Source organism: Cygnus olor, chromosome 22, assembly GCF_009769625.2.
Source record: "Cygnus olor isolate bCygOlo1 chromosome 22, bCygOlo1.pri.v2, whole genome shotgun sequence".
In the NCBI taxonomy this organism is placed as follows: domain Eukaryota; kingdom Metazoa; phylum Chordata; class Aves; order Anseriformes; family Anatidae; genus Cygnus; species Cygnus olor.
Window position 1 is genome coordinate 3,100,166 of NC_049190.1, and position 22,930 is coordinate 3,123,095.

The following is a 22,930-nucleotide window of genomic DNA, read 5'->3' on the forward strand; positions in this document are numbered from 1 at the left end:
TGTCCTGTAGACACATGATGTGAGAAAGGAAAGCAGGCGAACTGAGATGTGAAATCACAGGTGGCCCTTCTTCAGAGCCATTAATGCCCTGACCTTGCTGGGTATTTTCCGCCCACACGTCTCAAGGTTCTTTGCTAATGAATTTAGCATCCTCCAGAAGGTAGGGAGGTGTTTAACCCTGTCCTGCAGATGAGGCAGACAGAGGCTGACTCCCTGGCTTTTCCCAAAGATGCTGAGCACTGTGATTGCAGCTGAAATCAGTGGATGCTTTACGGGAGAGTTGCCTGTGGACATTGAGGCTTATTGTAATCCAGGGCCTTGCTCCCTGGCGGAGCTGGGATACGGACTCCGATTCTCTGATTCATAGTCTTGTGCTCAACCACAGACAAGTTCTTCCTCCCCTCCATCCTTTTGAAGGTGGAAAGAAGGGCCCAACTTGCTAGGTAGTTTGTTATTAATATCTGGGATGCAAAACTCCCTGCAGATTTAATTTTGCTCAATCAGGGCTTCCCTCCCCCCGGCGATCTCTCTCAGTTTTTCATTCCACTTTGAGTTCCCACCTCCCCCTAATCTCGTGTGTTCCCTATATGTCATTTCTGTTCCTGCTTGGCTCTTCCCTGTGGGTAGTTCAGGTTTCAGTCTGCCCTCCAGATTTCCATCCCAGTCCTGTTTTGCCCTCCTCTCAAGGGGAGGTTCACATCCTGCTTCCTTCTCCCCTCTGGGGATCAATTCAGATTTCACTCTCTCTTCTTCTCCGCGTTGCCTCAGGGTGTCAGCCTAAGTCTTGCATCTGCTTTTCATCTCTTGAGCCTTCTCTAGTTGGAAATGGGCCCAGCTGTCCATATCTGCCTTGACTGACACTGGATCTAAGCTGAGCGCTGCCTTGGCCTTTCCCTTTTGAAGTTCCCTTGCTCCATCCTAGGGATAGACTGATTGCATAAATTTGTATGTGTGCTGGTTCTTCATTGAAATGCAGCCCTTTGGGAAAGCATCAGAGAAAGCCCTGGCTGGAGGGAAAGTCCTCTGTTTCTATATATGGCACTGTTTTGCTTAGGACAGATATGTAGAGGAACCTCTTCTGCAGGCTAGTTTTGTTTTGGAGCCTTGCAGATGAGATTGCTGGGAACAAACTCCAAAACGTGCCGGTGACTCTCTTGCAAAGTTTGTAGGAGAGAAGAGGGATGGAAGTAGGAGGCAATATTCTAAACCCCACACCCTCCGCTCCCAAGGGATGGACTGAAGTCACCAGATTTGTTTGCTTAGCCAATAACTGCTGACAATAGCCCAGCATCACTCCTGAGTTGGCAGGATTGTGCCTGGTTCTCAGATCCAGCTGCAGCCCGTTCACAGACTCCTGCTTTGCTGCTCCAGGCTTCCAAAGAGCAACCTGTATTTAGAAGGTATTGTCCACACTTGTTGCCTTGGTCCACTGGCAATATATCTTCTGCTATTGTTTCAAAGCTCTCTTAAAGATGGAGAGACAGACTGGTCTTCCCTTTGTGCAAATTCCCTGCTCAGCTGGGCTCCTATCATCTTTTAGTGAATATTTTCTAAGCTTGCAGGCGACAAGCCCTGGTTTCATGGACTAAAGGGACCTATCAATTGTTTCTGCAATAGAAACTGAGCTCGGGGCATGGATGTCACTGTCAAGGCGCTTTTTAGGTTGCTTGGCACCTTTTTAAGTGGTGAGCTGCATGAACTACCATGCATGGTTATGACTCTTCTGCCTGCTGGAGAATGGCTCATCGGTAATAAGGAGAAGACTCCAAATTCTTGAAGGCCTTTCATCTGGTGAGCTCCAAGAATTCAATCAAAAGCCTGCACCACCCAGCAAGGGTGGGGCCCTGCACCCATTTTGCAGAAGGGCAAGTCATAGCATAAAAAGGTGAAGGTGATGGGGTTTCAAGCAAGGCCTCTAATTTTGGAAGCCTGACATCAGAGTGCACTTTCTCCCGTCCCAGAGGTGCTGATGTGCCAGCGCTCCATGTGAAATCAGTGGGTGAGCAGGAGCTGCTCGGCCCCTTGGGAGGCAGACGCCGGGTTTTCTCTCGCAGGACACCCTCTCGCCTGCTTCCCCGGCACGTGGAAGATGCCAGAGCCCCCGAGCTGGGAGCAGAGAACTGGTTCCCTCTTCCCTCAACCTCCAGCCTCATTCCTTCCACCCAAACCGAAAAATTATGCGATATTCTCCAGCGAAGTTGATCTTTCTCACTCTCCCTTTCTTTTTTAATTATATGACTTGTGTGCACTTAATGCAATTCCTCTAGCTGCTCTCCTTGTGTCCCAGTTCCCCGGGGCGCGGCAGCGGGTGCCAAAACTCCCCCGAACCAATCAGAGAAACCTGCGGAGCTGGGACGGAGCCAGCCCCAGTCACGGGAGCCGGCTGGTTCCAAGTTCATTCCTTTTCCAATGTGGGATGGGGCGGAAAGCGAGGGCTCCCTGCGCCACGACTCCCGCGTCTCGCCCTGCCCTGCGCGCGGATGACTGAGCCGGGGACGTCGGTGCTGTGCAGCAGGGAGGCAGTGCCAGGTATTTAGGTGGTTTCTGACTGGTTGGCAGCCAGAGGGCACAGAGAATACAGGATCAACACGGTCTGCTACCCCTAGGCAAGGGATCCATGGGAAGGGGAAATTTTTCGTGTAGGGAATTGGTTAAAGGTCTGGTTCTGGCCCCCGTAAAAGACCAATAAGGCAATTTTGCTGCTGACTTCAACAGGAACATGACGAGGCTCCAGGGAACCTGTGCAAGCATGCAGGAGGGCATGGGAGAAGCAACGAAGCCTGGCATGTGTGAAATCGGATTGATAAGGAAAGGGGCAGGGATGCAGCCCAGGGTGGGAGCGGGGAAGATAAGCGCAAAGGTGTAGGCAGAGGTGGAGTTCTGGAGAGCTTTGGAAGTTGGGCAAGTGGAACTGGGAGATGCAGGAGCAGTGCTGCAACGCTCGGTGAGGCTGGGGCAGCAGCGATGGCAGCACCTCCGGGCTCAGGGCTGGGGAGGAGAGTCCTGGAACGGAGCCGTGGGAGAAATCGCAGCCTTTACGGTGGTAAAACAGTTTTCCATGTTCTGTTTGGAGGTTCTCACCGTTCTGACCAAGAAAATGGCATCTTCCCCTACCCTTTTTTTAAATACTTCCAATTTGGCACGTCCACTGGCCAAGGCAGGGAAGGCACCGCATGCCTGAGTACCAATAGCAAGAGCGAAGGTGCTCCAAGCTGTTGCTTTCCAGCATCCTTTTGCCAGCTCGGTGCTCTCTGACCACAGGTCACCACTCCAAGCCCTCGTTGTGCTCCTGGGGCTCGTGCAGAGGCAGCACAGACGTGAGCACGGCCTCTCGGGGCAGGTGCTCACCCCACCTCTGCCTTCAGTTCTCCTCTCCCATGCCCGGTGCCTGCTTTGGAAGCCTGCTGTGCTGCACGTGATCGTTTGGAGGCTTATTGCTCGGCGCGGAGCAGAGGGATGGCTTCTTTCTTTTTCCTCTTCTCTGCTTCAAAGCAGAAACACTTGGGAAATGCTGCATCAGAAGGCTTGCGAACGCAAAGCCGAGCGTGGTTCTGTTTGTTTCCTTTTGTGAAGCATGTAGCTCGGTTACACTTAGTTTTGATTTCCCACCCCCACTTTTACTACGGCTCCAGCGCAGCCATTCACGTCCTGAGCTGCAGCTCAGAGGGTGAAGCGTATCAGATCAGACCTCAATTAACAGACTCAAACGCCTCAAAGCTCTGATGCAGGTGTGTTGAGGTTAGGGATTACATTCTAATTTTTCAGTGTGTTGCCATTACTGAGTTTTAGGATATTGTCTGCTAAGCATTCAGCATGGGATTAATTCTGCTTTTGTCATGCTGACAGCTTCTGAAAATCCCAGTCTTCAATGTGTAAGGATACTGAATTTTATAGGGCGAATATTGTCCTATTAACAGAAGGGTTTTTTGCTTTCTTCCTGAGTGTCTGTTAAGCCTCGCTGCATGTGCAGGATAGTACATGTGGAAATAGTAATTGCAAGCCCATTATTATTATTATTGCTATAATTCATTATTAGTGTGTGTTTTATTTTATGGTGCCCACGTGTGCAGGTAATTCACAGAAGTACACTTACGCCATTGGAAGGTGGGAAGGCTTAGCTGCAATAGCCTTGGATCCAGTTTTGATACCTGTTTCCATCATAAGACTTCCTCCCTTGACTTCAGGCAACCCAGTTGTGTGAAATAATGCTTTGGGAATGATTCAGCCCAGGAAGAAACGTGCTGCTGCCTTTCACTGAGGGGCAATCGGCTCCGAATCCTCTGTGCACCCAATCCTCTTCCCAACAACCAGAGCCCTTTGCAGCTGCAGGGGGAGGGATGTGAGCAAGTCCAAGTCTTAAACAGTAGTGAATTGCTGACTCTCAGATAAGCCAGATACGAGGGCAGATAAATACCTGTTTCAAAGAGGTTGCCGTCTAAATAGAAACTGCACAACAAATCCGATTGTCTTCGGTCTTACAGTGATGACCGCAGCTGCTGCTGGAGGAGGCTGGCGTGGCTTTCACGGCCTTGCTCGGGCAGGGTACGGGCACCCCTTATCTAGGTTTGGGGAGAGCATCCCAGGCGGGTGCAGAATCAGCCCGTCCCACCTTAGCGAAGGGGAAGGCGGAGTAGTGCTAATGTTACTTGGGAAGTGCTCCCAGCCAGCAGCAGACGCTTGCTGGCCTGGGGACCGCGGCCGGTTGCTTGGTGCTCGTTAGCTGAATTGCTAATTGATCCTGTAAGCACAGGAATGTCGTGAAGCATCGCAAGCCACCTTGGCAGCGGCGGCGCTGGGTTACACCAGGAGGCTGCAGCTGGAGCCCTGTGCAACTGATGGCATCCCGCTGCCGCTTCATCAGCTCAGACATGGGTCGGTCCGTCCGTCTGTCGGAGGGGTACGGCCTTCCACATGGTGAGATCGGAGCTGCTAACGTGAATCTTTCCAACTTCCTCGTATAAGGCTGGCTTTTTACAGCTTTGCAATATGTCTGCAGGATGTTTTCATGAGCCGAATGTTTGCCAAAAGTTCACAGATCAGTTACAAAACAGATGTACTTTTTTTTTTTCCTCCCCTTCTTCCTACTGGTAAGGAAGAGTTTGTGCAGTAATTGCAGGCAGGTTGGGAGATGTTTTCTTCATAATTCTCCTTCTTATGAAATGTTTATGAAACACCTTCCACAAATCAGTTGCGCAAGCAAGCTGAAGAGCTTTGATCATTTTCCATTGCCCTCAATATGTTTCTTAGTTTGTTTTGCTTTTTGTTTTTGTTTTCAGGCTAGAGATAGGTAAGAACCAATCCATCATTGACCGTGCCCAGCAGACGCGCTAGCCAACTAAGGAAGGGACTCCTTCCATCCAGTCACCCTTCCTGTGTTTTTCACAGGGATTGCTTGGGGGCAGCTGACCCTATTTTAAGGCTGTGAAAACATCCACTTGAGATTTGCAAGTGTGATTCCTCTCCCCAGCCCTCGGCAGCTCGGTGTGCGGGTGCCGCCACCTGCCGTTACCTGCTGCCCAGGGGCCCCAGCCCGGAGACTGCCCAGGTGCCTGCGAGCACTGCCTTATTTCCCCCTCCTCTCATTTTTTTTTTCTTTTGTAGCCTTATTTTCCCAAACCCAATAGGATGGGAAGAAACTAAGATTTGTTCTCAATGCCTTCTCGTTCCTGCCCTGACCATGATGTAAAAGCAAGAGACTGGGGAACCACAGCAGGACCTGGTCCTGATTTTAACCCAATCACTCTCTTTTATGCATGGTGGTCTAGCATGGATATCAGCAAACACCTACATGAGCTGATTTTGTTTCAACCTTCTTTGGTTCCATAAGGAAAACTCTCATATTTGCAGAAAATAACAGCAAACGTGTGTCAGATGCACTGGGAAAGGAGAAAGGCAACTCCTCCCCTTGTTTTATTAGCTTGAAATTTACATTATTTTAAGGGAGTCTCATGATATTGAGTGGCCTCGCCCACAATGTGTGTGGTTTTTTTGGGGTTTTGGTTTGGTTTCTTTCTAACGTACGGTTGGTAACAGTGCCGGTTTAGCTGGGGAAAAAATGAAGGTGCAGGATTTGCATAAACCATCCCAAAAGTTTTGGATATGCCCCGAACTCTTGCTAATGAACAATTAGCCAGCTGCAGGCCTGTTGGGGAGAGGAAGAGGAGGGAGAAGTGAAATTGAGCCTAAAACCAATGAAAAAAGGTGCAGGGGAGAAGGATTTGTCAAGAACACCCAGGTTCCCGCCCACTGCGCAGGAGAGCGCCAGAGAATTCCAGGGCCGGGGGAAGGAGCACTGGGAGATGTTGTTGTTTTTAAATGGGGAACCGGTCCTTTGCCAAACCCACCTCCCGTTCTCATATTGTGCGATGCCGGGATGCAGCTACACACCCCTTTCGGCCTGGAACGCTTCCAGATCATTCCGCTTGGCAGCTGTAAAAATTGATTTCAGTTTGGAAATGGCTTGTGCTTCTTCAACGCTCCGCTCCTATCGGGATCGTAACCCAGGCGGGATCAAGTGCCTCGTTCTCTAACACGCGGATATCTTTTCTTTTTGGGACTGTTCAGCCTTGGATGACTGAGTTGAATGAGGCAGAGACGCATGAATTGCAAGCAGGAGTAACATTTATTTATTTATTTTTATTTTTTGGCTCGGATGATATATACCTGTTTTTTTTTTTTAATGCACCTTCAGGAAAAAATAGGTGCATAAAACCATTTCCCTGCGGTGACTGGATGGCTCAAGGGTAACGGTGCATTCTCCTGAGCCCTTTGCCTAACATTTAGTAACTTAAACACTATCCGCGTTGATAGTGATCAAGAAGCTCTTTCCATCTGATTTTTTCGCAAGGCTAAGCGGGATGATCATGCCAACCTGAAAGGTAGGAAAGAACTGGAATTCACAGCATGTATAAGCCTTGTTGCAAGGAGCTACTATTATTGCAAAACTAGTTTCGGCAGTATCCAGAGCTATAGTTTAATTGAAGGAGATGTTGTAACTCTCTTCCCTCTGCACAGCACCTTCCAAAAAACAGAGGTTAATGTTTACCGGGTCGGCTCCCTGTGATCGCACTTTCTCTTTCTCTTTGGGGCATGGAGGTGTTGTGTATTTGTTTGCTTTGCTCAAACTGAAATAAAAGATCCTTCAGCCAAAAATACCCACATGGGCCATTGTTTTTAAAGGGGCATTTCTTGTCCCCCTCTGCTGGTAGAAGGCTGCATGACCTAAAGTCCGTGCCAGCGGTGCAAAACTCCGGCAAACGTAACCCTGCTCGAATTCTGGGCGATGTTGGGCTGGGGGGTTATTTGATGGGAGATAGCGAGGTTCAGCCCTGGCAGTAAGAGCGAACCTGAGATGCCGAGTCTGTAGATAAGGTTTTCAAGACTTATTCTTTCTGTTTTCCTCCTGTTCTTTCCAGTCTGTGGGAACTGGAGCCTCTTCTTGCACTGGAAAGGCTTAAATTAGAAAGGGGACTGCTGATGTGAGCCTTCTTGTAGGCACGTTCATGCTTGGGGAAAACTTGAGGCTGTCTGGGAATTGTTTGAATATATCTTTTATTAGAGAAAACGTGTTATAAGAGATCTGTATGACTTTTCTCATGCCTCTGCACAGCATCTGCGCATAGACGCTCCTCAGCTTTCAGGAATTATTCTAAAAACTTCTAAAATCTCCCCAGCCAGGCTGTCCTTTCTCCTCTCCCGCTTGGTCTTGTCAAAAAATAATAAAATTAAAAAATCAGCTAGTACAAAATGATGTATTTTATTATTTTTTTTAATGTAGTAGCAATGTTAAAAATTAATTATGGAGACTATGGGGTAAACCAAACGTGAGGATTCAGTTCTGGTCCCTGAGTAAATTCTTAAGAACCCATGTAAGAATGTGGATTCAGAAATAATGACTTCTGTAGACTGGAATCTTTCTCGAACATTAAAAGAGGTTAAAATGACCACTGGACAAAGGGCTGACACCTGTGAAGTTTGCCATTTTTTCCCTCACAGCTTCTTTTAGCTAAAGAAGCAATTTTTTTCCTTGCCAGATTTTTTTCCTTGCCAGTAGAACAGGACTTCCCCATTTCTTGTTGCTTTCTCATAGTTTGGTACATGTGGTGCCTAGGGTGGTGCATTTTCAAGTCTGGAAGGGTATACTGCTCTTTAAGGTCTTTTACTTCATGATCTTTCCTCTTCTGTTCCCTCGTACCACTCTCCGAACCTGCAGAACAATGTGTGAGGCCATCTACAGCCACCCTCTATCAGGTTGTGAGTGGTGATCTGTAAAGGGGAATTGCATCGTGTCTTCCTAATAACACCACAAAATGTCTTAGTGTTCTGTCTTAGGAAAGCACTAGCATGCTTTAAAGCCTGCGAAGTGACGGGAAACTTCCTGAAGTGTTTTAATTAATGTGATTTAACTGAGCGAACTGCAAGCTTCCCCTTGCTTTAGCAGAGCAGGAAAATTATTCCCCTGTTATAATCGTAGAATCATTCGGGTTGGAGAAAACCTCTAAGACCATCTAGTCCAACCTTTAACCTAGTACTGATATAAAAATATATAGACTGGAGAGCAGGAGTGAGGAACAACCCCTACCTTTCTGCAAAGCCAGGGATAGAAGCAATAGGTCCTGATTTCTCCCCCTAATCTGAAAGCAATCCCTTTAATCTGAAAGCAATCCCTTCCCCATCTCTTCCAACCTTTCTGACTTCTTACCATCCCAGGCATCTCGCCGCCCATGTCTGTTCCCTAAGGCTACAACTGCTTTGCTCTTTTTCAGATTAAAACCGAAGACCTCAGTGATTCCTTGCAATCTACAATTCCCCCCAGGTCAGGACACCTTGTGCAGGGATCATCAATGATGCCTGGAAGTCAAATCGCAGGGGTAAGTGCCTTTGGGACATCAGGGACTGAGTTAATGAATCTCCAGGGGAAAGGCTGGTTTTGGGAGACACTTGCCAAATTAGATGCACCTTTTGGCAGTGACAAAAGGAGACTTGAGAACATGATGGACAGTAAATTGGCAGTCTCCTCCCCAGCCTCTTTTTTGCAGCAGCCAGGAGACCTGTGTAATGCCTTGCCAAAGGATGCAGAAAGTTTACATGGGTTCAAAGGCAGACTGGACACGTACTTGGAAGAGATTTCCTTTGAGGGTTTTCTAAGCAGGCAAAACCACACCATGCTCAGGAAATCCCTTTGAGCTGAAAATAATTGGAGACTGAAACAATACCAAGGGGAAGTGTTGGATATGCTTGTCCTGGTCTTCCTCTTTCCTGAATGCCTGGTTAATGTCATTGCTGGAGATAGAACCCTAGGTTTGATTAACTCCTAATCTGAGCCATCCTTGCATATGTTGGCTCCAACTGATTTACATCAGAGAAGAAACTGATTACTTGATTTTTATTTTTTTCTTTAAGGTAAAAAATTGGAGTTTAGCACTTAACACTTGTTAAATTCTAATAGGGAGGCAGATGCTGGAAGGCCACAAGGCTGCTCAGTAATCTCTTCCCCCATTCTTTCATGGGGTAATCAGACCTCTTACACGACTCAGCTCCTTGTTGAAGTTCCCCAAGACTTCATAACAGTTCTTGAGAAGCTTAAAAAGCTCATCTTGTTAAACAATGAACTCCTTCAAGAACATACCTCTCAAGAGAGTTGGTCTTATTGGAGCATTTTTCTCTCTACCCCAAACAAATGCAAACTCTTATCCCTAATCCCTACAAAAGACGTGGGACCCCAGGGATGTGAAAGAGTACGGGGATGCACTCCCTGCCCCTCAGTACCTATTGCCTGCTGTGCTCGGTGCAGGGTGGGGAGTCACCGTGGCAAAGAACAGAAAATATTTTGGATCTGGTGGTTGTCCATTGCAGTGCATTTGCTGGTGGTGCAGAGAATTGGGCACTTGCTGGGCTTTGCTTCTTTCCCACCCCAGCACACGGCTGGTGGGGAAGTCAGCCTTCTGTGCCAAGCAGGCTCAGTGCTGGGAGATGGGACAGCCCGCTGCACCTTTTCTGTATTATTTTAGGGAGTTCATTCTCTGAAAAGACAATATCTGTAAGAAACTGAGATCCAAGGGCTTTTGTTGTTGCTTCTTAATAAGCAGATTTTGATTTCCAGTCCCTCAAAAATGTTATTTTTCAGGCATTAACCTTTTCAGTTAAAAGTAGACGTTCTCCCTGTGGATGTCTGTGTGCACAGCATTTTTCTTATAAAGCTGAAAACTTCAGATCCCGGCGTAGCTCTGGATCTGTAGCTCTCCTGTGCACACATGTGATGTGTTGGCAGCTAAATGAAAAACGCGAATGGGGTCAGGGACAGTGCAAAAGACCAGGGACGGGGGAAGATGATGCTGTGTGAAGAGCAGACGTCTCTGAGCGTTGCTGTTCCCTTTGCTTTTTCCCGCAGGATATGAGCTCTCTTCACACCCTGCAGCAGCTGGTATTGCTCCCTGGTCACATGCAGTCAGTTCCCCAGTTCCTTCTCTCTCAGTCCCAGGCAGGCCAACAAGGTAAGAGCAACCAAAGTCGAAAGGGGCCTTGTAATACGTGGGCACATATCCAGGGAGAGCCTCCCTTCTCCTGACTCTTGCTTTCAAGCTGCCCTGTTTGATTTCCCCAGCTTGACGGTGCCCGGCCCCTTCTGCTGCCAGCGGGGCAGGGGCGGGCAGCAGGGATCTGCCAACACCCACGGCTCCTGCATCCCACGAGTGCCCCCTTGCTCTGGTGGAAGGATGGTGCTGGCACCAGAGCAAAGAGGTCCAACCTAGCCAGGAGCGTCGCGGGGCTGGGAGCGAGCTCCAAAGCGGGGCTGCCACTGCTTGTTCCCCAACCTCGCTCCAAGGCATGGGGCAGGAGAGGACAGGAGAGCTAACTACTTCTGAAATAGTGTAATCAGCATCGTGAAAGGACAGAGGACTTAACGCAGTGCTTGAGAAAGACCTCGTGTTTCTATTTTTATCACTGATATTTTCATGGCATTTCTCCAGCCTCTGGGACACAGACATGCCATTGATGAAGCTTCATGCTGCCTGTGGACAAACACAGACGTCGATCCGTAACCTGACAGATGCAAAGGGACTTGGGTCCTTCACTCACATTTTCATTTATCCCAGCACAGAAGTCCCTCTGTAGGAGCCAACATTCAGAATTAGAACCATAACGTCTCTGCAGCTCGAATGCAACTGTACACATGCTCTGAAAGAAAAGTATCACACTGTAGGCAATTGGGAAACCTATTTCTCATTGACAGTACGTGCACTCTTCTCTCTGCCAAACGATGCTGAGCGATGCATCAAGAAACCACTTGATGTATATTTAACAGTAGTCTAGAATTTAGTTTGAGCTGTCAGGGTCGGGATAATCTATTGCTCGCTGCCTGATTTTATTCCTGTATAAGAAACGCACTATGCTGGAAAATAGCATTTTGCTTCCTTTTATAGAACTACAATTTCTTCTGTTAAGTGACTTCCTTTGGCAGCTGCAGCCCTTCCAACAGATGGCCACTTGTTTGGCCATGACCCCTTTTTGGTTCCAGACTTGCTGCAGACTGGATATTCTGGCCAGAAGCCAGCTTTTTGTGCAAGGTCTCTTCCATTTGAATAGACGATTGTCAAGTCCTAATGATCTTCTGCTGTGTGCGTGCACAGCCACTGGGGACTGAAAGTGAAGGCGCAGATGGGTTTTGTGGCACGAGTGGCTTGGTAGAGATGCAGGTGAAGCGCTCTTCGTGCTGATGAGGTGTGTGGAGTATTCCTGAAGTCATCCCTGGGGCCACCCCTCAGGAATATAGGAACATCTTCAACCTTTCCTGAGCTCTGGCTGATGGATACATCAGTTCATGGATTTCACAGCCAAAGGGACTTGGTTGTAGGTTTAACCTTTCCAAGAGGCCACAAGTCTGGGTTTGATTTTAGTGTTTTAAAAGTTCTTTTTAAGCCAGATAAGTTCCCAGGCCTGATTCATTATGCGCTGATCTGATTCACTGTGCAGCCCTTCAGACAGCTCATGCTGGCACGCTTGGATGAGAGGGTGAGAGCTCAGTGCTGCAAAGGTGGAAACAAGCAGCCAGGGAGATGCTGGGAATACTCTCAGACAAAATATTGCTGCTGAAGACTTCATCTCACGAAAACACAGCCTCCATCTCATCAGCTGTCAAACCGGTGATTCCTGAATCCAGTCCATAATTTTCATTTGAGCTACAGCTTAGCTTTTGCAAAGGTGTTCAATCGTGTTTTTAAAGACTCCAAATGACAGAGCATCCGCCATGTCCCTAGGCAAGCCATTCCAGTGATTAATTACCTTCACTGTTAAAAATGTGCACCTCATTACCAGCCTGCATTTGAAATTCAAAGTTGTTCCAGCATTAGAGAAGGCTTATTGAAACACCAATCTAAATAAATAAAAATGGGATCCTGCACATTCAGATCTAAATTAAAAAAGAAAAGACAGAGGGAGAGAAAGACATTTCAGAGATGATCTTTTTTCCTTTTTCAGCAGAAGTCCATAAACGTCTATAGATTTCCCTATAATTGTCAGTTCCAATCAATGGAATATATTGCTTGCTTCAGGAAAGGTTATAAATCCTCTCTAAATTCTATAAGCTTCACCCACAACAGACTTGAAGAACCTACCTAAATTTATATGGAACTACACTGCTTCGGTCGCTACTAAATCCTTTAGGACATTCCCTGTAAGACACATGGGCTTGCGCTCAGCAGCCTGTCAAACGAACAATTACACAGTGTCCATAAATACTACGTTTTGTTGGTTTTATAGATTTCCCTTCTTTTTTTTTCTTTCATCATTTTGTGTCAGTGTATAAATTCCAAAAGAAATTCAATTTGTTTGAAATACAGTAGGGTAGAAAAGAAAGGGTCAGATGGCTTTGAAATGACACTTCAAAATGAAATGCATAGTAGAGAGCAGATTGGGTAGGCTCATGAGATTAACTGTAGGATCGGGATATTTTTAACATGATAAAGTGCCTGAAAGTTGGAGTCAGCAAAGCTTATATTGGAAATAAGATGCACATTTTCAGTAGTTACAGTGATTAAGTACTGGGAGAAATCACCGCTAAGGATGTGATAAATTCTCAGCTACTTGACAACTGAAATCAAAGTTAGATGTCTATATAAAATGTCTGTGTCCTAGTTCAACCTCACGCAGGGATCAATGGCTGAAATATTTTACCTCCATCATCACTCTAGAACTCCTTTTCAGGCTAAAAGGCCATGGAAAGAAAGAAAGAAACAAAGCCAGAAAGAAAGAAAAATAAACCCTTCCCATTCTCATAACCCAACTCAGATCTGTCCACACTTGCAATGGCCCAAAAGTCTCATATTTTGAACAAGAGCGAGCTGACAGTTTCCATTCAGAGCTTCTCGAGCCTGTGCAGAGCGACGCTCAGCAGCCTAGGTGCTGATGAAGGAGCTGATTTGATCTCTCTTTCCCTCCCCAGCTTTGCAGCCAAACCTCCTCTCCTTCCCTCAGCAGCAGGGCAGCCTTCTTCTCTCCCAGCCAGGACCCAGCCTGGCATCACAGGTAACTCACCCACCCGGAGAAATTTAAAGCACTGCTTCACCGAGGGTGAACGGCAGTGAAAATCATGTGCTTTTTTCTGTCGTTGTGACTCCCTGCATTTGTTGCTGTTGTTTTAACAGGCTGTGGGCCGTTCTGGGCTCCCTGGCTCATCAGTTGAACCTCACCTGGATGTACCCCAGCATTTGCAAGTGGCGAAGCACCTAACTCCGTCGGGAGCATCTGAGGAGCCCAGTGACCTGGAGGAGCTGGAGAAGTTTGCCAAGACTTTCAAACAGAGGCGAATCAAGTTAGGGTTCACGCAGGTGAGCGGCCTCGTCCATAGGAACATTGGTGTCACACGTGGTGGGATGGGGGATTCTGCGGCAGAGGAGTGGATGGAGGGTGGGCTGGATTAGATATAGATATCCCCTTCCAAACACACGGAGAGACAAACCCTTCCTAGTATTTCATTACCACGACTTCATCCCACACCTTCTTCAATATGCAAAGGCTCAGGGGCATGGGGAAGACTCTGGTGGGAGGAGAGGTCCTTCTCTCTGGAGGGTGGGCATGGGCACCCAGTGACATCTGTTCTGGACAAGAGGTGGTGACAGCAGGGAGCTGTGAGGGTTTTTTTTCTGACTTCTTGTTGTGATTTGGGTCTTCTCTGGCAGGGAGATGTTGGACTTGCCATGGGGAAGCTCTATGGCAATGATTTCAGCCAGACCACCATTTCCCGCTTCGAGGCTCTCAACCTAAGCTTTAAGAATATGTGCAAGCTCAAACCCCTGCTGGAGAAGTGGCTAAGTGACGCAGGTGGGTGACGTTAGGTGCAGAAACACCACTGATTTTGACCAGCACAGGAGAGGATCCACCCAGGAGCCTCCCATAAAAGCCAGAAAAATCATAGCCGGAGCAAAGACCTCTGACAACAGACTTCTTGTTCGTGTTGATTGCGGCCTAAACAGCAAAGCACATCTGCTTTTTTGCTTTAGCAGCGTAGACTTCCCGTTGCCACTTGGTGTCTGGGACAATCCGCTCCTGCAGCCTCTGTTGCGTGGCCTGGGGGAAATCTCTGGGCTAGTCCACCCTGTCCCTCCCTGCGCAAACTGGCAAGAGTAGGCAGGGAGTGCTGTGCAAGAGATCAGCCCGCGAGCAGTGCCTAGAAAAGGAGGATATCACTGCAAGGGGAATCCCCGGCAGCAGCACTATGGGGCCCGGTGTCCTCTGCTGGCTGCAGACCAGCGCAGGAGTGGCACTGGTCTCGTGTGCCCATCAGGAGCTGCGTGTTTGACCAATTTACCACGTCAGGAGGTGTCTCAGCTACACGAGGCCTGACCCTGGTGAGGTAAATCAACATCCTTAACTGTGTGAAATTAAAATGTCAGAAAATCTGTGGTCTCCATCAGAGCACGCTGGAAATTAAGATGGAAGAAGAAAAAACAGTGTTTTGATTAAAATTTGTATCACTTATATTTCTTTCTTGATTCCACCATTAATGGATCTGGAAGTGCTGAAGCAATTTTAAGAGGAATTATGCATAATGTAGGAGCACTTCACTTATTTTGGGAGGTGCTGTACTTCCCAGAAAGGATCTGGGAATGCAGATAACCCATGATCTTCTTCAGTATCTCTTTTCCCTTTTCTCTTTCCTCAGAATCTGCTCCTTTGGATTCTTCCATGAGCACTCCCAATTCCTACCCCTCAGTGAACGAGATGTTTGGACGGAAAAGGAAGAAGCGGACCAGCATTGAGACCAACATTCGCTCCACGCTGGAGAAAAGATTTCAAGATGTGAGGGGAAAATGTTCCAACGTGTTGTGAACTGTCTGAGTTTGCCATTTGCTAGGTCATAGTAGTAGCACTGAACAGTCAAAAAAAAACAAAAACATTTGTTTTGACAGCAGGTTAGAAAATGCTTGAAGGAGTTCAAGGGAAAAGTCAAAGCAAAGAAATTAGGCCCAATTATTTCCTTGGTGGATGTTTTTAATGCAATTATGATTTCATCACCTGTTCTCTTGCACTAATCAGTGCCCCAGCCAAAGCTGACCTCCTGCACCCACCTCTTCCCTCTGTGAACAGGGGCAGCTGCTGGCCCAGCACAGCAGAGAGGTGGGTGCCTGGCTGAGCAGCTCCTGTGAGTGCAGGAAGGAGCAGAGCATCGCTCCCGAGGGTGCTGCTGAATCCTTTCAGAAGCGGAGCCTATCAGCAGGACCACACCATCCATTGAGAATATTTCATGAGAACCGTTTTCGACCAGCCCTCGTTTATTCTTGTTTTCTCCCTCATAGCTGATCATATCAAATTTTCCTCCTAAGACTGTTGATAAGAACAAAAGACAGTCGTTTTCAGATTGTTATGGGCAGCTCATTTTTTAGCTAGTACGAGGCGCTCTTTGTAATGGGAAAACGGTCTTGGCATCTCCATGCTAGGTATTATTTTTCCCTTGAAGTCTCCAACTCAGATCAAAAACCACAGAGCTAAATGCTGTCAAATGCACCAGAAAATAAGTGAGTCAGAAAAAAAAGGATGGGTACTACTATTTCCGTTTATAAATGAGGGATGGAGAAAGAGAGAGATGAAATGGTTGTGAGGTGGTGCAGGTAGGTGTACAACCAGCACTCGGAGCTCGTGTGTCCTGTGCGGTGATAAGAAGACCACCAGTCATTAGCTTCCCCTCAAGCAATGATTTAGGGTGCTGTTAAGATCAAAGAGCTCGGTGCTTTATGCAATAGCAGGGCCAGGTACTGACTCATGCCCGCTGATTCCATGAGATTTGATGTTGAATCAGAGGCCCTTTCTGGTTCACAGAACATAATCTCTCACCCAAATGTTTACCCTTTGCCTTAGAAGCAAATATTCTCCCCTCTCCAGTTTACTTCCAACCCCACCCTCGTCCTCTGCCCCTCCAGCAGCAGAAGCAGGCGCCGATGCTGTGAGTTACAGACTTTCGAGGCTTTCTTTAACCTCCTGCCCTTTCTTAGCAGAACCCCAAGCCCAGTTCAGAGGAGATCTCCTTAATAGCAGAGCAGCTCTCCATGGAAAAGGAGGTGGTTCGGGTCTGGTTCTGCAACCGGCGCCAGAAGGAAAAACGGATCAGCTGCCCGATGCCGTCCCCCATCAAATCACCCATCTACAACTCCAGACTGGTGAGAGACTTTGGATTAAGGAGCTGTATGTGCTGCTCATGGAAGGGAAAGGGGGGGGGGGGTGCAGATACAGAACAGCGTTTGCCCTCATTTATAGAACAACATTTTGTATTCTTTTAATGAAAACACTGGTAAGAAATCACAAGAAAAAATGCACATTTCCCAGAAAGTATAAGTTAGTCTAACTGCAGGGTAATTTATCCAAATAGGGGTGCTATCCCCAAAATTTTCACTCTAAGGTTGGTAAAATAAAACCTTTCCAAAGTTAATGGAGGAGGAATTCAGCATTCCACGGAAAGAGAATTACATCCAGTCATGTTGAATTTGGTTAAGTCTGAAACCTGATAGTAACCACTTACTTAACAGTGTGGTGTTTTCCATCTGTTTAGAAATGCAGAAAGCACTTCAGCAGCGTTATTTGTCCTTCTCACTTATTGCACATTCACATGTTGACAAGCGTATTTTCATTGCCAGGAAGGATGAGAGAAAGAAGCTGCTGTGAGAGTTAGTGAAAGCATGTCCCTGTAATCAGAGTGGCTGTTCTGGATAACAAGCTGCTATTGCATTTCTGCTACTTAATAGTTGTTTAGTTGATTCCACGTATAAAAGTGGCAGGAACCTCCCTACGGTGTTGTTGGTACTGCAGCACATGTGAGTGGGAGGAAGAGTACGTATGCACAAGCAACATTTTATCTCGAAATCTTCTGGGTTTTAGAATTATCCATTAGAAGGCAGAAAAACATCACAAGAAGTTTGGTCACTTGTTGCACAACACGTTTGGGCTGCAGTCGCGAACACAGAACGTTGCTTGCAAGCCGTGAATTTTTAAAGCAGCAGCTTTGGTGACTGGTTTTCCCGTGAGCGCGTCGCACAAAGTATGCCTTTGCTCATCAGGCATTCTGAACAGCACGTTGCCTGTAGTTAAAGTATCACGGCTGAACACCAGATGCCCCAGGCTCGCTTTGATTACAGCCACCAAATTAGTAATTGTCACATGAGGATTCTCACCCATCAAGAACTCCTCAAAGGAAAAGGGATGATTTGTGCCCGAGACCAGAACGAGCCGGGATGTTTCTGCATGAGAACATCCAGTCTGAAACATCCAAAGGGCAGGGGCTCCTCCTGGCTGGAGCTCAGCACTTGCAGAAAGCGTAGCAATTTCAGGCTTTTCCGCAGCTGATCCATAAATGTAGACCTGTGTGGGGAGTATCAGGCATACGTAATACTCATTCTGGTTTCCTTGCCCAACCCTAGGTATGGGAATTGTGCTGGTAGAATAGAGCATGGATAGAAGCACTGGTGGGAGGCTCAGATGTAGATAAGTCTCCCTGGGAGCCAGCACACTCCAAAGGGAACACGAAGGAGTGGCATGTTGTGGTCTGCGCCCTCGGAGTGCCAGCAGCTGACTGTCTGCTTCTGTTCCTCCTCAGGTCTCTACCTCAGGGTCCTTGGGGCCCCTCTCTGTCAACCCGGTGCACAGCACCATGCCTGGGACAGGTAAGCCGTGCCAAACTGTCTTACCCTCATTCTTTCTTACCTCTTCCTCTTGCTCTCTGGCTGCTTGGCTTCCAGGCCACCTCCACAGGCCCCTCTTGAACAGACCTTTGGTTTTGGGCAGGGAAATTAGCCCTACATAATGGGTGGACAGGGGATAAGAAGAGCTGAGTCTTTCTCTTGGCTGGAACAAAGATAAGGAAAGCGTCCCGGGCATGGTAACACTCCCAGGATAATCCTAGCCAAATGTGACTGGGGTGTTGAGGTTTGGGAGCCAGGCACAAACCTAGAAGCCAACCAAGAGGGTGCTCGGGGGGCAGGTAACTGCACTTCTTCAGAGGAGCAGTGGCAGAGGTGTGGTTTGCTCCGACAGAAACCAGACAGAGCAGGGTGCAGGATGAACAGGACAGTGGAAGGGTTTGGGCTTGGGCTTTCCTTGGCAGGAGAAGGGGATCCCAGCCTCACTCTGCTCTCTCTGCCATGCAGTAACATCATCGTGTTCCCCAGGGAACTCCAGCCGGCCCTCGTCCCCTGGCAGTGCACTCCATGCCAGCAGCCCCAGCACAGCCCAGAGCAACTCCAAAGCTGCAATGAACTCATCCGGTTTCAACTCTTCAGGGTAAGGAGGGGGGGCACGGCTCGCTCCTTGGGTGTTGAGGGGCTTGGGAGAAAAGCAGGGGGGCTTTAGAGAAGAGCGTGCAGCCCTTTAGAGGACCCAGCAATGCAGAGCTATGTGGTGGCAGGTGATTACATGAAGCTTAACGCCTTACCTGAAGCTTCTTGGGACGTGGCTAGGTTTGGGTCAAAAATAAACAGTAAATCCGGTTTGCCTGAAATACTATGCTGATTAAAAAAGAAAAAAAAATCTGGATGGAAGCACTGTCCATAAGGACTGTCTAGAATTAATTCTGTGTGCGGAGGAAGCAGAGGAAGGCTTATTTTGCTGCTTCTGCTTTAACAAACCTCTCCACAGCCAGGTTTCTCGCCTGTAGTGCCAGCCAGAGAGCTCTGCTGCAGCCTAATGATTCCACGCTGGCAGATAAAACAAGAACAGCAATTTTCCTCTGCCTGCCTTTAGATGCTACAAAAGGATTAAGAGGCACGCAAGGGCTCAGAGCCCTTCTAGTTATTTCACTGACTGTTCCCCTGCTGCAGCCTGCGCTGCTGAGGCCTCTCTGCGCTTGTAGTTTCTGCGGCTCGTTGCACGTGGCATCAAGGATGCTACGTTAGCAGGAAGGCAACCGAGAGCAGAGGGCATTACGTGTAGCTTCTGGGCTTTCTGAGTCACGGAGCATCCCGTGCCATGAATCAGACCTGCTCTCACCCAGAGGAAGTCCAGCAGCCAGGTCGTGTGAGAAATCCTGAGCTCAGTGCAAGCTGCTGCTTAGAAAGACAGGGGTTTGCTCCGAGCTTCCTACAGGAAAAAGGATCGCTTGCTGGCTGCCAAGTCTAAGACGGGTTACAAACAGAATAGGAATGATTGATATTTCAAGGGAAAAAGTTAACAACGTAGCAATTGTAGCTCTTATTCCCTGTGTTGCAAACAGATCTTGGTACCGATGGAATCAACCTACCTACCTCCACTGAGATGACTCCTCCATCGTGTGTAACAGGAGCTCCGACTTCTAGCTATGGACCAACTTCTCTAGGAACAATGCTTGGGGCAACATCTGGCGTTCCAGTGCCTTCAAACTGCTGCCAAATGAAGGTCTTGTTTAGGGGAGCCCAGAGCAGCAGAACTCTCCAGGGACTCAAACTGCAGCTGACCTTCCCCAAGGATTCTCACCACCACCAGTGACATTTTAGTACTCTTCCATGCATTCACTTCGAGAACGAGCCCTTGCTTAGCACTATAATTAGCATGAAACACTGCCCTCTGCTTGCAAATCTCTGCATTCACACCGGATTGCCTGGCAATCCCTGATCTGGAAGGATTTCTGTGTCAGGACCCTCTTTTCCCCTCACTCATTTCAGAGCTTCCCACAAGAAGGGTCTGTCATGCTGTTACTATCACGCACACGTACCATAAACCCCAAACTGAGCCGAGGTTACCCAGTTCATTTCACCAGAGACCCGTGTCTAGACGTGAGCCTTGGTTTTCAATAGACTTCCAAGGTCAATGGCACTGTGCTTTATCCACCACCAAACCTGCTTTGCTTTGAGCCCTTCTGCCCTGTTTCTGAAGTTTGTTTCCTTTTCCTTTTTTTTTCTTTTTTTTTTAAAGTATTTTAGAGCCTTCTTATTTTTTTTCCTTTAAAAAAAAATTGCCTCCTTTTGCAAAATCTGTGTCCAGGTCTTGTTATTGCTCACAGCTGGCCTCGCTGGAGGATGTCACTGTAGTAAAACACTGCGTGCACTTCTGATTCAACTGAACACAAAAGCAGTTTGTGTTGGTTTGATGGGATGAGGATTAATCTTTACCGCCCCTTCTTCTTTCTTTGATTCATCCTTTGGGCTTTATCTGGTACCAAATGAAAGCAACCCCTCCGGAGCAGGGGGGTGCCTGTGTTGTGGTTTGTCCTGAATTGTAAGTGATGTAGCTGGCCTGATCCCTGCAGCGTGCCCTTCGCTCCTGGGGGACAGGTTGTACTGCTGAGGTGTGAATCTCGAGGATTTTGTGTGCAAGGTTCCTTAATATCATGAGACGCCAAAGCGTAGGAAGCTTCAGCTGTCACAGCATATCGCCAGGGAAATCGTGGTTACTTGGAACTCTCCTCTTAAAAAGAGGCAGATATTTAATTTTGTAAGAGTAGACTTGAGTAATACAAATTCCTGGTCAGGTTGTCAATGGGTACAGGTAATTAATTCAGTGAAATTAGAGTAAATGAGCATTTGGTTCACAGGTTGTAAATAGACATTTTTGAGAAGTAGTCTTTTTTTTTTCGATTACTTTTTTTTAGGCAAATGTGAGCTTTTTTTTTTAAGTAAAATTTATCCTTTGTCACTTGGGGAAAAATGTATTTGATTTGGTTGTTTCTTATCCTGTTCCTTCAGTGCTGTGCGATGACACTACTGCAGTAATGGGTCTGTGGACCTTAAGAGTTTCTCAGTTACCTTTACACAAAGTGTTGAGCTCTACAAGCACATTGTACGTGGAACTGCATTTGTCGCTTCAAGTGTGGTATGGTATAGAAGCAGACACTGATAATAACGAGAAAGGACTGAAACAGATTAAGGTAACGTTTCTTGAAAAATAGAATTTGAGAAATATTTCCTTTTTAAATATTAAATCACTTTTAAAAAATGTTCTGACATCATCAAAAGCAACAGCAACAAAGAACGGAGAAACTGTATTCCTGTTTCCTGGATCCCCACATCACCCATTTACCTCTAACTAAAACATTTTCGTCATAGCATTTTTATTCAGTGGAAACACTAAAATTAAATGAAACTTTCTATTTTTTGCAACAAAATCTGTTGTGGTTTAAAAAGCATTTTCTGTTGGGAAAGCAAGAAATGTAGATGGGAAGTACTCATCTAACTAATTGCTATGGCCCTTCTCTCTGCCATTAATTAAATACTCTTACATGCTTGGAGGGTTGATTTCAAGCCTTGTTCTCTATTGCTTTCCAACTGTATTTAGAGATGTGAAACAAATTATTTGGGTATAATTATTCTAAAGGATTTGACAGGTTTGGTACAGCTGCGAGGGTGGGTTTTTGTGGCACGTTGCTTAAGGTTCCCATTGCCCCCTGTAGCAGGGACTCCCTTACCAGACTAGTACTGTGCAACTGGAACAGGAATTATTCTTGATAGGAATTAAAAACGACAGCTTTTTGTACCGTGTGCCTTAACCATGGGATTTTTGGTTGAGAGTTAAGGAGAGAATTCTCCTCCAGCCATGAAACGATCCTCCAGCAGTATCTCCACGTGGCTGGGGGGCTTGGAGGAGCAATGCTGCACATCCCGAGCACAAGGTGTGGGTGGTAAGTGGGAAACTGGTGATCCCCCTGGAGGAGCTGCCTCTCCTCTGAGGCCTTCCGTAGAAACACCTCCCTCTGCACTGAGGATCCCGCACAGGAGCGTGAAACAGCCGGGCTGGGGGTTTCATGCCAGCCTGAAAAGCGATTTGCATGTGGCTGCACCGAGCATGCCACAAGGCTATGAATAAAATCAGTAGGGGTTGGATTCTGAGCAGGGCTGAAGAAGAGCTGCGGCTGTCGCCTGCTGTGGCGCTAAAAAGACCCCTAAGAATGCTAGGAAGACCCCTAATCAGATCCTGGAGTCAGCAATAGTTTTCCGATCCTTGTTCAAAGCCAGCTCCATACGACAAAGGTGCTCAGGTAGCACGAAGGGACCTTGCCGTGGCCTCTCCCTGCTAAGATGCAGAATTCTTGAAGCTAAAGCTCTGCTGCGTACTGGAAACGTGCATCACGCTGCTAAGACAATGACTCTAATATTTTTAAAAATTCTGGCTATTACAAATATGTAAAGGCTCGTGTAAGCGAAGAATGAATTTAAACCTGAATCTGTACTTTCATGACGCCTTTCTTAGCTTACAGCCTATTCACTCACTTCCTGCATGACCTTGGACACACCACTTAATCCCCATTAGGCGATGACAATCCTCTCCTCCTCCCAGTCCTCAATTTGTGCAAAACAGCATAGGTCACAACTGGCGAACATCACAGCGGATTCTGCTGCCGTCAGAGAAGACATTTATTATACTAATGCTGGGAAAAACTCGGGTTTCAAGCTCATTTGTATTGTGAAAAATCTCCAGTTATTTTGTAGATTATAAGCAATTAATTAAAAGCTCAGAAGTGACCGTTTCGATTGCCTTC

General features: G+C 47.2%; 1 protein-coding gene across 3 annotated transcripts in view; it reads left to right on the forward strand.

Moving 5' to 3' along the window:
- POU2F3 (POU class 2 homeobox 3) overlaps positions 1–21,542 on the forward strand; it is a 41,390-nt gene extending 19,848 nt beyond the window's left edge. For 2 of the 3 annotated variants that reach the window (XM_040534509.1, XM_040534511.1), the window contains 10 exons: positions 8,766–8,870; positions 10,391–10,493; positions 13,442–13,524; positions 13,644–13,826; positions 14,178–14,319; positions 15,161–15,297; positions 16,491–16,652; positions 18,083–18,149; positions 18,633–18,765; positions 19,694–21,542. In XM_040534509.1, coding sequence (XP_040390443.1) covers positions 8,766–8,870; positions 10,391–10,493; positions 13,442–13,524; positions 13,644–13,826; positions 14,178–14,319; positions 15,161–15,297; positions 16,491–16,652; positions 18,083–18,149; positions 18,633–18,765; positions 19,694–19,733 — 1,155 coding nt within the window. In that variant the 3' untranslated portion in view covers positions 19,734–21,542. The remainder of the gene's footprint in view (positions 1–8,765; positions 8,871–10,390; positions 10,494–13,441; positions 13,525–13,643; positions 13,827–14,177; positions 14,320–15,160; positions 15,298–16,490; positions 16,653–18,082; positions 18,150–18,632; positions 18,766–19,693) is intronic. The other variant, XM_040534510.1, reaches the window with a different exon arrangement.
- Positions 21,543–22,930: the final 1,388 nt, after the last annotated feature.